Source organism: Bos grunniens, chromosome 17, assembly GCF_055505025.1.
Source record: "Bos grunniens cultivar Pamir isolate PY7600 chromosome 17, Bosgru_T2T1.0, whole genome shotgun sequence".
Lineage (NCBI taxonomy): Eukaryota > Metazoa > Chordata > Mammalia > Artiodactyla > Bovidae > Bos > Bos grunniens.
The window spans coordinates 72,385,349-72,399,187 of record NC_141181.1 but is presented as its reverse complement, the minus strand read 5'-3'; the positions used below and the strand labels follow the sequence as shown (position 1 = coordinate 72,399,187).

The 13,839-nt window shown below is 64.0% G+C and overlaps 1 protein-coding gene across 1 annotated transcript; it reads right to left on the bottom strand.

The window, feature by feature from the left end:
• Window positions 1–250: 250 nt before the first annotated feature.
• Window positions 251–5,604, bottom strand: LOC147355892 (RIMS-binding protein 3A-like). The gene has a single exon (XM_086349121.1). The coding sequence runs from the start codon at window positions 5,501–5,503 to the stop codon at window positions 674–676; it is 4,830 nt and encodes a 1,609-aa protein (XP_086205247.1). The 5' UTR covers window positions 5,504–5,604; the 3' UTR covers window positions 251–673.
• Between the last annotated feature and the right edge of the window lie 8,235 nt (window positions 5,605–13,839).

The following is a 13,839-nucleotide window of genomic DNA, read 5'->3' as shown; positions in this document are numbered from 1 at the left end:
CCCAAGTACCTACCCGTGGCTCCTACCCTCCTTAACGAGCTGCGTCCAGCTGCTCCCTTCTGCCCCTACGGAGGGTGGTGCCCTTCTGACTGCAGTGGGGACCTGGGCTGAGCTGACCCCCCACTAAATGGTCTTCTCCACCACCCCCACCGGAGGAAACACGTCTGCAGCCCTCCAGGGCCCCTGGACAGGCAGGGAGGGGGAGGGCTGGGCTTGCCTCCTCGGTTGCGCTTTCACTCCTAAACTTCTCTTTTCTTTGTTTCTATGAACTTTTAATGAGGATTTGAACAGAAGATAGAAAAGTAACATTCTGGTCACTTTTTTCTTTTTTTCTAAGAGGCAGGCTTTTCTTCAGACTTCCATACTAGGCAACGGCTGAGAGAAGCCAAACTCCCAGAGGAAACAGGTCTTGAGGAAGGAGCTGAGGAAGGACCAGACTGATGGCCCGATGCCTGCGATCACCAGCCCGCCAACCTCTCGGAAGCAGCTTGTTCTTTCTAGAAACGGTTCTGCCCAAACTTAGGCCTTGCTGCCCTTGAGGCCCGGGGTGGCAGAGGGTTCAGAGCAGCAGAGTGTGGAGCAGATGCCTCAACGCAAAGCGAGGAGGGCCTGGCAGTGGATCCCCGTTTGGGCCGCAGGCAGCCGGAGGTGCCACCTCTGCAGGGTGCTGTGCTCACTCCTGGAGGGACATGTGGCCCAGCAGGTGGGCAGGGACCAGGCCTCTGTGCCCACCCACCTCCCCAGAGTAGAAGCCCTTGTCATCCACAGGCCCGTGGACGGTGACCATGTCCCCTGCCCTCAGTGACAGCTGGCCCTTCACCGGGCCCCGTGCCAGCCAGTCCTGGGGGTCATAGTCCACAGCTGCCATCATGGTCTTTGGAGCCCAGAGTGAGGAGGAAGGCCTTCCAGGGCTCCCCTGTGGCAGGGGAGAGGAGCCCTGAGGGCCGGTGAGCCCCTCGGAGTCATCCAGGTGTCCTGGCAAATGCCACCTGCCATGGCCATCAGTCCACTCCGTGCCCGCGTCCACCTCGGCCACCAGGTGACTGGTGATGCTGCCCACAGGCCCGCTGCATTCGCCACGGCAGAAGCCGTGGGGGTCCTGAGAGCCCCCCGCGCTCTGCGGCTGCCCTTTCCGGAGGGCCAGCTCCCCCCCTGCAGCCTCGGAGGTGGCGGACACGGCCAGGGGCTCGTAATTAGGGAGGGTCACAAAGATCCCAGCCGGAGGGCCCACCCTTGTCCCTGGCGGTGGGGCGGCACCCCTGGGCGTCCCGAGGGCCTTGCTGCGCCGAGCAGGACACGGCGCTGAGCTGGGCCCCCGGAGCCGGCCCCCGGCCCTGGCCCCCAGAGCTTGACCTTGTGTGCTCCGGCCCCGCAGTGCCCGTCTCCGCTCTCGCCCCTCTGCGCCCCGCCCGTCCTCCTGCCGAGCGCCACTGAAGACAGACGCCGATTGCTGGCTGCTGCCCAGTTCAGGAGGGGTGGACACAAGAGCGTCTGCCTTTTGTCTGAGGACTTTCCCAGAGGCAGGCTTCTCCTGACGCAGCTCCTCGCCAGGCGCAGGCTCAGGGGACAGATGGGAGACTCCCGCAGCAGGTGTTGGGACGGTGAGCATCCGCCGGTCCTGGGTCCCCTCCCTGCCAGGCTGGCCCCGCGGCAGAGGTGGCCTGTGGTTCCAGGGACGCTTTTCAAAGAGCTGGTCCTTTCTGGGGGGCTTCTGGGCCTCCGCAGGCCCCTGGGCTTGGCTGCCTGAGCCTGAACTGGGACCTCCTCCTTCTGAAATCAGTTTGGGCTCTGGGGACCACCTCCTTGGGGGTTCTTCAGGGAATGCTTCAAGACACCTGGCCCAGGGCTCCTCGCAGCTTCGGGGGGCGTGAGGGCAGGCCTTGGCACTCAGGGGTGTAGGCCCCAACCTCCGAGGGCAGACAGGGAAGCTCCCACTGATGGCAGATGGGTCCCCGCAGGTGTAGCCGAAAGGCGACATCTCTGGCCAGTGGAGACACGTGAAGCAGTCGTGAGGGATCTGGGCGGGCACGGAATCCAAGGACTCCCCGAAGAGCGATGTGGTTCTCACTGAGATCTTCTGGCATGTCTCGGGCCACGGGAGCTGGGAGAGTTCCAGCAGTGTGCTCCCCGCAGTGGCCTCGGCCACATCCGCCACCTTGAGCCCATCAGCATACACAGCGTACCCGGTGACCGGGACTCCATTAGAGGACCCAGCTGCGTCGATGGTCACGGGGAGCCAGCTGACCACCAGGAGGCCCGGGGAGGGGTGGCGCTCCACCAGCACGTCCAGTGGAGGGTGGGGGGGCCCCGCCAAGGGTGTCTCGAAGGTGACGGCGGAGGACGTCTTCTCCCGGCAGGCCTGCAGCGAGTCGCCGGGGGGGCGCACCTCCACCCGCACCTGGTACCTCGTGCCGGGCTGCAGGTGGTGGAAGGTATAGCTACTCACGCCCATGGAGGTCAGGGCATGCTCCCGGCCGTCCAGGTACACCGCGTGGGCATGGCTGCCACCCACCCAGGCGATCTCGGCCGACGTGGCTGCAACACTCTGCAGGTGAAGGTGCGTGGGGGCCATACGAGGGACCCTGTTGGTCCCCGGAGGAGCGTTGGCGGACCCCTGCCTGTCCCTGCTCTCCTGGGAGCCCAACCAGCCGGCTTCCGTCTTGGTGTCTGAGACCTCTGTTGCCACTTCCATCCTGGAGCCCACCCTCGCCACTGGGCACGGCCCTCTGTCCACTGCCGCCTGGGCTTGCCCAGGTAAGAAGCCGGGACTGGGGTCATCCTTCCAAGCTTGGCCCTGCCTAGCCGCCGGGAGCCGAGTGGGGCCTCGGTCCGGGGACTCAGTGGGCAGGCAGCCCCGGATGTCACCGTCGGGGATCTGCTCCACCAGGTTGGAAGGCACCAGCCCCTGCCGGCCGTCTGCAAGTGCCCCTTCATAGAAGCCGTCCTCATCCATGTCGCTGAAGATGTACACATGGTCCCCAGGCGTGAGCGGCAGCTCACTCTCAGGGTGCTCACTGGGCTCCTCAAATGGGTTGTAGCTGTACCGAGCCAGGAAGATTTTGAGCTTGGGGGTGGCCACAGAGACCTCCAAGTCCCCCGCCTCCAGGGTCGAGGGCAGACTGTCCGGCTCCAGGTCCTCGGCCTCGCTGCCTGTATCGGCATCCAGAGTAGGGAAGGAGGGCACCGTGGCCCACGCGGACTCCACCTCCGAGGAGGAATTAGACTGGGAGCCGGTCCTCTGGGGCTGGGGCCTAGAGTCCAGAGGCTGGCCGCTGGAGTCTGGAGCTTGGGGGGCCCAGGCAGGCTGCCCGAGGGCAGCTGGGCTTTCCAGCAGGAGGTCTTCCTTCCTCCCCTGTTTGTCTCTGCTGGGCACAGGTGACGCTGGGTTCGCAGGCCCCAGCTGAGGCTCAGTGTCCCGGTTGTCCTGGGGAGGGTGGGCAGGCTGACACTGTAGCGCCCACATCTCGTCCCGGGCGGCCTGGAGATCACACAGGACCTTCTGCAGGTCGTGCTGCAGCTGCTGCTGCCAGTCCTGCCTCTGCGCCGCCTGCTGCAGCAGCTGCTCAGCCAGCAAGCTGGCGGAGTCACGCTGCTGGCACGCGCGGCCCAGCTGCCCGCGCACATCCTCGTTCTGCGCCGCCACCTTCCGCGTCCAGTCGGCCTGGGCCTGCAGCCGCGCGTTCTCCTTGGCCAGCCAGGCGCCCTCGCGGAGCGCCACCTGCAGCTGCGCCTCAGCCTCCTGGCCCCGCCGCTGCGCCGCCGCCGCCTGCGCGCCCAGCTCCTCGCACTCCTGCCGCCGCGCGCTCAGCTCGCGCTCCAGCGCCCGCACTTGGCGCCGCGCCGCCTCGCAGGGCGCGCTCTGGCCGCCCGCCTCTGCGCGGGCGCCGCCGGCGGCCTGCTGCAGCGTCAACTGCCATTGCAGGCGCAGCACCTCCCGCTGGGACTCGCGCTGCAGCCGGTCCAGGTCGCCGATGCTGAGCCACTGGGCGCTGGCGGCGCCCTCTCCGGGGAGGGGGCCGAGGCCCGAGGCGACGCGCGCCCGCAGCAGGTGGCACTCTTGCCGCAGCTCTTCGATCTGCTTGTCCTTGGCCAGCAGCGCGCTCGCCTGCTCAGACAGGTCCCGCGCGCGCTGGTGGGCCAAGGCCTGGCAAAGCTCCAGGCCCGGGCGGCTCTCTCCGGGCACCGGCGCGCTCACGGCCCGCAGGTTGGCCTCCTGCAGCTTGCGGGCCCGGTCCTCCAGGCGCCGCGCGAGACCGGTCAGCTCGGCGCGCTTCCCCTTAAGCCGCTTCGCCTTCTCATCCGCCTCGTCGGGGAGGCCCAAGCGCCGCAGCCGTACGTTCTCCTCGCGGAGGCCGGAGCGGCGGCGCGCCAGCTCCTGCAGCGCCTCGGACAGCTCCGAGTTCCGCCTCAGCAACTCGCAGTGGTCCGGGCCCGGTGGTGGGGGGCTCAGGGCTTCGCAGGGCCGGCTCCCCGCCTCTTCCCCCTCTCGCAGGTGGCTAGGTATCTGGCGCTCCGATGGTGGCGGCGACGGCGGCGGCGGCAGGGGCCTCAGGGAGCCCGAGAGGGAAGCGTCTGGCGAGGAGGACTCGGGGGCCCTGGGGTGACTCGGGCTGCCGTCAAGCGAGGGGCGGGGACCCGCCGGAGCCAGGGAGTCGAGCGAGCTGGCGCGCGTGGGGAGCGGGCTGTCGGGGGAGCGGGCGCGCGCCGCGGGCACTCGGTCGAGGGAGCGGGAGCGCGCGCGGACGCCCGCGCTCCGGCCGTCCCGGGCTCCGAGTCCGAGTGCGGCCTTGGCGGCGGCCTCGCGAGTCGGTTCTCCCAATGGAAGAGGGGCGTCGGGGGCGCTGGGCGGGGCGGGGTGCCAGTGAAAGTGCTCGAGGATGTACTTGAGAAACAGCCGGCGCTCCACGTCGAGCGCGGCCTCCAGGTGGCGGATGCGCGAGGCCTGCTCGCCGTGCGTCTCCCAGCGCAGCTGCGACAGGACCTCCTGCAGGCGGCACCGGCACCGCGCGCCCGCATCCTCGGGCGGCCCCGCGCGGCCGCCGCCGTAGCCGCGGCTCAGCAGCTCCTCGGCCAGCTGGCGCTGCAGCTCCCGGGCCTGGCGCGCCACGCCGTCGCGCTCCCGGCGCAGCACCTGCTGCAGCTGCCGCATCTCGGCGTCCTTCCAGCGCAGCAGCTGCCGGATCTCGGCCTCGCGCTCCCGCAGCACGTCCTCCCGCAGCTGCCGCAGCTCCCGGCTGCGCTGCGCCTCCCACTGGGAGCGCAGGTGGTCCGCCAGCTGCTGCCGCTCTCGCTCCGCCTCCTCTCGCAGCTGCCGCGCCCCGGCCGAGAAGCGCCGCCGCTCCGCCCGTCCGCGCGCCCGCTCCGCCTCCAGCTCCGCCCGCAGCTTCTCCAGCTCCCGCCGCTGTTCCTCCAGCGCCGCCGCCGCCGCCGCCGGGCCCGGAGTCGCCGGCTTCTGGGAGGCTGCGCGGCCGCCGTCCGCAGGGCTGGGCGAGTCCTTGCTCATGGTGGCCGCGGCCGGGCCAGACACCGGACCTCGTCTGGCCCGGGCAGCCTCTCGCCAACGGCCGCCGCCGCCCCGGGCTGCGGCCAACCGCCCCGCGCGCCCCTTCCGGTGCCCGACGGTCCTCGCGCGCCCCTTCCGTCACTGGGTGCGCTCTCCCACCTCCTGCGGTGGGCGCACGGGCCCGCGCTCCTCTCTCCGCTGCCTATGCCGCGCTGAGCTCCAGACCCCCGGGGCTGAACGCCGCCCATGTCCATCCGGCGAAGCCCAGGGGTCTGTCTGTCTGGCCCCAGGCCTCTGCCTGGCCCTGGCAGCACGTGCCTTACGACCCTCTTCCTGGATACCTTTGAGGCCAAGGAACCTTGGTGAATCGAGAGCAGCTTGTCTGGGCCTGGAGAAAGGGGGCTTGCTACGGTCCTGAAAATCACCAGTGGGTGTGAGCCCACCCTGCTTGGCCCTGCCAAGGATTTGGGTGGTGTGGGTACTGAAAGGGCTTCCCAGGTGGCTCTGGTGGTAAAGAACCCAGCTGCCAATGCAGGAGATGCAAGAGACGCAGGTTCAATCCCTGGGTTGGGAAGATCCACTGTAGGAGGGCATGGCAACCCACTCCAGTATTCTTGCCTAGAGAATCCCATGGACAGAGGAGCCTGGTGGGCTACAGTCCATAGGGTCACACAGAGCTGGACACAACTGAAGTGATTTAGCATGCACGTGCACACACACACACACACACACACACACACACACACACACACGGGGACTGGAAATCACAACAGGATATGCTTGAACTTGGGGGTGTGCCCTGGGCTCACCTAGGGGAGGGTGTGTCTGGCTCCTGCAGCCCCGCTGCTCCTACCCTTCCAAGGACTCCTCCCAGGACTGTGTGCATTATCTGTTTAAACCTCCTAAGCCCATTTTACAGAGAAGCCTCTAGCCCGTGGCCTGGGCACGGTGGCAGCTGAGACAGGGCAGAAGGGTTCCTTCGAGGACCAGAGCCCTGAACTGTGATTGTCACAACCACCCTGGAGACCGCTCTGTGAGAGAGGGACCTCCTGACAGTCACAAGGCCCAGAAGTAACTGAAAATGAAAGTGTTAGTCACCTACTTGTGTCTGACTCTTTGTGAACCCACGGATTGTAGCCCGGCTCTGTCCATGGGATTCTCCAGGCAAGAATACTAGAGTGGGTAGCCTTTCCCTTTTCCAGGGGATCTTCCCAACCCAGGGATGGAACTCAGGCCTCCTGCATTGCAGGCGGGTTCTTTACCATCTGAGCCATCGGGGAAGCCCAGAGAAGTAACTGAGTAGGGATTCAAACCTGCAAAATTCTGCCTCCAGTTTCCACGGGCACTCTGATGCCATCTGACTGACCTCAAGGTTGCAGCTAGGAGGACCCCTTCGCAGGACTCCTCCCCGGGCTTCCTCTCCGGGAGGCTCACGTTTCACATCCACAGAAGGAGACTCAAGTGGAACCCGGAGGCGGTGGAGGGGCAGGGGAGGATTTGAAGAGTGCAGCTACCATGAGGACTGGGCCTGCCCTTGGGTCTGGCTCAGGAGTGCCCAGCTTTTCCGAAAAGAAAAACTAAAGGCCCTTGTGGGCCCTTCTGCTCCCCACACCGCCGCCCTGGAGGCAGCACGGCCGGAGACCTCTCACGGCTCTCCGTGGGGCAGTGCGTCAGATGCTTAGGGCCGTGGGCCTTTGGGGTCAAACGTCCCTTCAGCTTTTGACCTGCTTCCGTGTTCTCACCGCCATGCTGTGTGACCTCTCAGAGTTCCTTGACCTCTCTGAGCACTCATTCCCTCTGTTGGTAAGGTTTCAAGGAAGTGAGACTACACAGTGCCCAGAGCAAGCTCCCTGGAAGTTCACTCATTTTAGTCCTAGATCAGGAAACAGGCCTGCGAGGCAAGTATTTGGCTGAGGCTGGCAGGGTGCCAGGGTGGAGCCAGCCCAGGGGCCTTCTCAGCTTCCTGGGGCTCACCCAGATGCCTCGTGGCAAGCAGGTGGGCAGATGTCTTGTGGCAGATGGGCAGATGCCTCAGAGACCTGGGCGTCCATCCAGGCTCTGCCACTTCTTGCCTGAGGGACCATGGCTGGTTCTCTTCCTGTACTGCAGCATCAGCCTCGCAGGGTCGGGACCCTGTCGGCCCAGGACCCTGGGCTGGGTGTGCAGTGGGAGGTGCACCGGCCCAGGACTCTGGGCTGGGTGTGTAGTGGGAGGCGCACCAAGGTCTGTGTACGCTCCAGTCTCCCCATCTAGGGCTTGGCCTGGACTTTCACAGGCTTCTTCCCGGAGTCTGAAGAGCTGGCCTGGCTCAGAGGCCTCCGGGCTGCAGCATGTTGGGGACAACACAGAAATGACATGTGCTGTGCTTGGAGCTGATGCTTGCCATATGTTGTTTTCTGTTTCTGCTTCTTGTCTGTCTTTTTGGCCACCCCATGCAGCTCATGGAATCTTAGTTTCCCCACCAGGGATTGAACCCGCGCCTTTGGCAGTGAGAGCTCCAAGTCCTAAGCACTGGTCCACGAGGGTTATTTAAACCAGGCATTCGATATATGAGTGGTCTCAGTCCCTTTGGGTTCAGAGTTCTGCTCAAGGCAGGAGGCTGGTTAGTGGGCCCCACACAACCCCCAGTTTTGTCCACTCGCTACTAACCTTATCTAATCCTTTGGCCTCTGCTGAGCGGTTCCTCCTCCAGGAAGCCCTCCCTGACTCTCCAGGCTGGGCTTGGGCAACCCGGGACCCTGCAGCTCTGATCATACCACCCAGTGCCTCTCTTTTCGGAGCAGGAACGTATCTGGTACATGTGTCCCTGCCCAGAGTGGGCTGAGAGGAGGGGTAAGTGGAAGTCCCTCTGCAGAAAGGAGGGACAGGGACCCGGGGCCAGGCAGGCAGGGGACAAAGGGCATGGCTTCCCCGGGCCACCTGTATCCTCCATTCAGGTACCACCTGGCAGCAAGGAGGACCCCAGGCTCCAGGCTGCCGGCTGGGGCCCTGGGCAGGGGCCGCAGGCTGGGCCTGGGGTAAGGCTCAGGCCACTACAGAGGTGCTGGTGGAATCCTAAGCTGTGGAACACACACACACGCACATGCAGGCACACACATGCACACACCTGCATGCACACACACACGGAGACACATGCATGCACACACGCAGGCATACACATATACGTATGCACACAGTCACACATGTACACTGAGGCATACACATGTACACTCACGCACGTGCGCATGCACACACGCAGGCACACACATACATTCAGGCACACAGATGTCCATGTATGCACACACGTACATGTAGGCACACACAAGCAGGCACACATGTACACGCAGGCACATGTACACATGCATGCACACACATACACATGCAGGCACACACTCCCACACCCACCCACATGCACACACACACAGGCATATGCATACACCCACACGCACACACACACACATGCACACATACATACGCAGGCACACACACGCACTTGGCTGCTTCTAGCCCGGCCAACTGTGTGGCTGGAAGCTCAGGAACCTTGCTTACATCTGGCTCTTCCCTGCCCTGCTTGCCCTGGCACCACGTGACTCCTGGGGGACTCAGCTGGACCTCTGGTCCTACCCGTTTGCATCCAGTCTTTAATGTCGTGACCCCATTACTGACCCCGCTGCTCCTCAGGGTGTGGCACTGGGCGGCACCGGGGCCTTTACAGCTCAGGCTCTGCTGCTTGTAGAAGGGCTGTCTAGCCATGAGCCCCTTACAGGACCCTCAAAGTGAATTTCCCCTTCCCCCCACCAGCCTCTCTTCCGTGATCAACCTTCCTGTGTTGCTCCTGGTGCAGGACAGATAGACAGGCAGCCCTCTCACTCACAAGGCTTTTCCCAGGTAGATGCGCAGACAACCTTGGCCCCATCTTGCAGGTGGGCAAACTGAGGCTCAGAGAAGCCTCCACCCTTTTTGCTGCACTCATGTTTTCTTTCTCTTTTCTCCTGGTGTGTGCTTGTTTTTTGTTTTCTGGGCTGTGCAGTGAGGCTTGTGGGATCTTAGTCCCCCAACAGGGATCAAGCCCAGGCTGTCAGCAGTGAAAGCCTGGAATCTCAACCACTGGACCTCCAGGGAATTCCTGATACTCTAGTTTTTTATCCTGGGTTCCTGTGAACGCTAATGTACCATGGGAGATGCCACTGGGCAGTGGCGAGTACTAAGAACACAGGGAATTTTGGCTCCAGGGGTCCTCTGTGAGAGGAGAGGTGGATGAGGGGGATGGGAGAGGTGAGACAGCGGGATGGTCCTGGTGGTCGTGGAGCCACAGGGCACATGCCTTCATGGGACCCCCAGGCACAGCTCTGTTGGACAGAGGCTTAGGTCCCGAGGCTCAGCGGAAGCAGGCAGCTTGCCTGGGTACGTGGGCAGCTGGGGCAAAGCCAGACAGTCAGCTCAGGGCTTTGGGAGGGGCTCTGCAGCCTGGCCGATCTGTCACAGCCCCCAGGAGGGTAGTCAACAGTCAGGGGAGGAGGGCAGGCTGCTGCCAAGGAGCAGGACCCCGGCTCGAGCCCCTGGGAGCCCCACGGCACCATGCTACCACTGCCCGTGCTGGTGCCACCCGAGGGGCATCAGAGGAACATGATGGAGTGGCTGAGCAAGCAGGGGGCTCATCCATCTCCCGCTATTCAAGCCGCACAGTGATCGTCCAGCGACCTGCAGACACCCCTGCAGGCTCTGAACTCGGGAGCCTGACTGCTTTCCTTGGGTCTCAGCTTTCTCGCCTAAAACACAAAAGGGATGGATCATACAGGCAGTTTTCAAAGGCAGCTCCCTCGCGCCTCGGGGGTCCTGGCAAATACTGTGGGGTGGGAAGGACATGCTGGAGCTGACCAGACAGTCACATCATTTGTCAGGCTGTAAGGAGGACTTCCCCCTGTGGCTCAACCGATAAAGAATCTGCCTGTAGTGAAGGAGATCAAGGTTCAATCCCTGGGTTGGGAAGATCCTCCGGAGAAGGGAATGGCAACCCACTCCAGTCTTCTTGCCTGGAGAATCCCATGGACAGAGGAGCCTGGTGGCTGTAGTCCATGGGGTCGCAAAGAGTCGGACACAATTGAGCGACTAATGCAGCGCAAGGAGGACGTTGGTTTACAAGTGTTTTAAAGAGGCAGACGGGGGATTCCCTGACTGTCCAGTGGTTGGGACTCTGGTGTGCTTCTGCCGCATGGGGCACAGGTTCAATCCCGGGTCAGGGCAACTAAAATCCCACAAGCCTTGTGGTGTGGCCAAAGGAAAAAAAATGGTATGCTGCCGTTAAGTTTGAGAACCTCTGGGTTAGACAGCCTTCTGTCTATCAGGGGCCCCACTGCCCCACTGCCCTGGTTCCCCGATCTGGAGAGGGGTCCCGTGGCCCTTGTGTCTGGCTCCGCCCCACACCTGCAGCCCTGTGCTCCGTGTCTGTGGCCGCTGGGCTGGGTGGCCATGGGGTCTGGGGTCTTGGGCTGCTTTTGCTCATCTGCCCTCTGCCACCCACGCCCTGAGCTGCTTGGAGCGCTCGACCTTGCTGAGGGTCCCAGGCTGCATCCTGAGAGGCCACCAGTGGCTTTAGGCTTCTGATCTCTGTGGCTGCAGTCGCCCCAGCTTTCCAGCCTGCTTCTCTTATTTGTGGGTCATCAGTGTGTTTTCTGCCCACTCTCCAAAGTCTTCTCAGCATCTGAAACAGCGCCCAGGACCGAGTCTGGGCCCGGTGAACACGTGGCTGGAGAAGACGAGGCCAGCCAGCCGGGGTGGCGGGCGTCCTGGTGCAGTTCACGGTCTACGGTCAGCATGTGTGCGCGCTCAGTCATGCTAAGTCACGTCCGATTCTTCTCAACCCCCTGGACTAGGGCAGACATAGGCGTTAAACACAGATATGGCAAAGGAACACGGTAGCAAGCTCCCAGTGTGGCCTTGGGCCGGGAGCCAGGGGTATGGTGCTAACCGGGAGAGGAGCCCATCCCAGCTGGGCAGGAGAGCCCAGGCTGCCCAGAGTGGGGACCCTGACTCCAGATGGAAGGACCTGCCAGGCCCTCGGCCCCTTCCCTTGGGGCTTTCTGCTGCAGGTCACGGGACTGCACCCAGAACCACCCCATCCTGGGGCAGTGTATACCTTCTCCAGGTCGACTCCGGGGCCCACTGGTCCACACCCCCACAGTGGGCAAGGGCAGCGGGTGCCAGCCTCCAGCTCTCCGGCTGCCCCTGCCCATGCTGGGCTGGTCTCTGTCTCGGCGGTCCTGGCCCCGCCGCCCCCGCCCCCTTGTCCCCCCTGAGGGTGACTGGCCCATTTCCAACAGCACAGGATAGGCCTCGTTCCTGAATCCTCGCCACAGTCGGGAGGCTGGCACTGTCCTCTCCGGAGGGGGAAACCGGCTGGGTTCCATGAGGCCCCAGGTGACCCAAGCCTGGTGCCGCCAGAGCCGGCCCCCGGGCTCTGACCACCTGGGCGTCACTGGGATACCCAAGCCGCTGTCTCCTGAGGACCCCGCGGCCACGAGCAGCAGCATCTTGACTCTTAGCTCCCACTGTTGCCAGGAAAGACCCATCCTCCATCTTCGGCATCTGCATCCCTCTCTGTTCTGGGCCCCTCCCAGCCACCGTCTTCCTGTGCAGCCGGAAGCCAGAGGAGGCCTGATCCATCCCCCCACAGACACCTGGCAGAACCTGCGGTCCAGGCATTCGCCCTTGCCCTCATCAAATGTTGGTTGAGCACCCCGCCTGGTCCAGGCAGAGGATGGGGGCAGGCGTCAAGTTAGTCTCCTTATTTGCTAACCACAGAGATCCTGCAGTGGGGTTTGCGAAAGCAGGAAAAGGGGGGCCCTTTGGCTTGACCGTGTCTCCCAGACCTCGCTTCACCCCTCGCAGTCCAGCAGCAGACTTGGACGGGACCCCTTTGGTGACTGGGGGGCTGAGGAGAGCTTGATTGACCCCTTGAGCCTCAGTTTCTCCCTCGGTCAGTGGGGCCGCAAGAGTTGTGACCTCAGAGGGTGTTTGCGGGCATTAAAGGCAGGCTTGAGCGTGGACACCGGCAGGAGCCCGCCCACTGCAGGCGGTCAGGCTCTGCAAGCAGGGCGGCATGGCTTGTGCTGCGGGCTGACGGGCACTTGCCTGGTGGATGAGGCGGCGCTGGGCCAGGGAAGGAGCGAGGCAGCGTGGGCAGAGACCAGGCCCAGACCGCAGGCACCTCCCCGGTCCTCTGTCTGAGCCTGCACACCTCACCAAACCCCCCAACGCCTCTGTCATTTTCCTGGCTGCCTCCCCAGGGTGTGGTGAGGAGGGAGAAGAGGAAGGGGTCACTCTTTTCAAGAAATATTTCTGTGTTTGACTGCCCTAGGTCTTAGTCGCAGCCCACCACGGTATCTTCCGTCTTCCTTTCGGCATACAAACTCTTAGTCACTGCACGTAGGATCTTGGTTCTCCAACCAGGGATCCAACCCATCCAACCTGCAGTGAAGTGCAGAGTCTTACCCACTGGACCACAGGGAAGTCCCATACTGGTCAAATGTGCAGGAGCGCCACTGTGCACCAGCCCTGGGGAGGCAAAGGATCTGCTTTCTCCCTTCTCCCTCCCGGCGTGAAGCCAGGGCTCTCCGGACCCTGCCGAGATCGGCTGTGCTCCAGCTGTCCACCTCCAGGGCCCTTTTCCTCTGCTCGTGAGACACCCACTGCTCTTAGCGTGGAGAAGAGCTCCTTCCCAGGCCTCCGTGATCTGCAGCGCACCCTGGGCTTGGCCTGCACTGCCGCCCGGGGTCCCAATCGCCATCACCTCGGGCTGGATGATTCCCCTCCTCCCCCGGCCCTACCGCATCCTCCGTCCTCCAGCCAGAAAACTCTCCTTACACTCAGGCATCTGATCTGACCCTGGGGTCGCCCTTCCGACCTCAGGCCGCTCCATTCCACCCTTCGGGTCCCTGCGTTGCTTGGCGGGGGGTTGGGGCCGGCGCCCAGCATGGGACAGAGTCGGGCTCGGCTCCTCGCTGGCCGCACTACCTTGGGGGTAAACGCTTGGCCTCCACTTCCTTCTGTTTCCAAGAGTGTTACTTAACGCTGTTTGCTCAGCCAGGCTCTTGCCCCACCCGCCCCATCGCATAGGCGCTGAGCGGTGTCTGAAAGAATCCCGGTGCTTCTGCACACCTCCTGCGGTCAGGACCGCTGTGCATCTACTGTGTGCCAGGGCCTGATTCCACCCGGTCTGCTAGCGCCGCCGCCCCCGGCACCCGCGGAGGGAGTGAGGGGAGGGGCGGGCAGGGTCCCCGCGCGCGCCCGCGCGCGCCCGCGCACCGTAGGCGCCGCGGCCGCGCGCGCGCCGCGCCCGCCCCTCCCCCGCTCCAGGA

Coding starts and splice junctions, on each gene's coding strand:
- LOC147355892 (XM_086349121.1), bottom strand. CDS start 5,503: ATGAGCAAGGACTCGCCCAGCCCTGCGGACGGCGGCCGCGCAGCCTCC.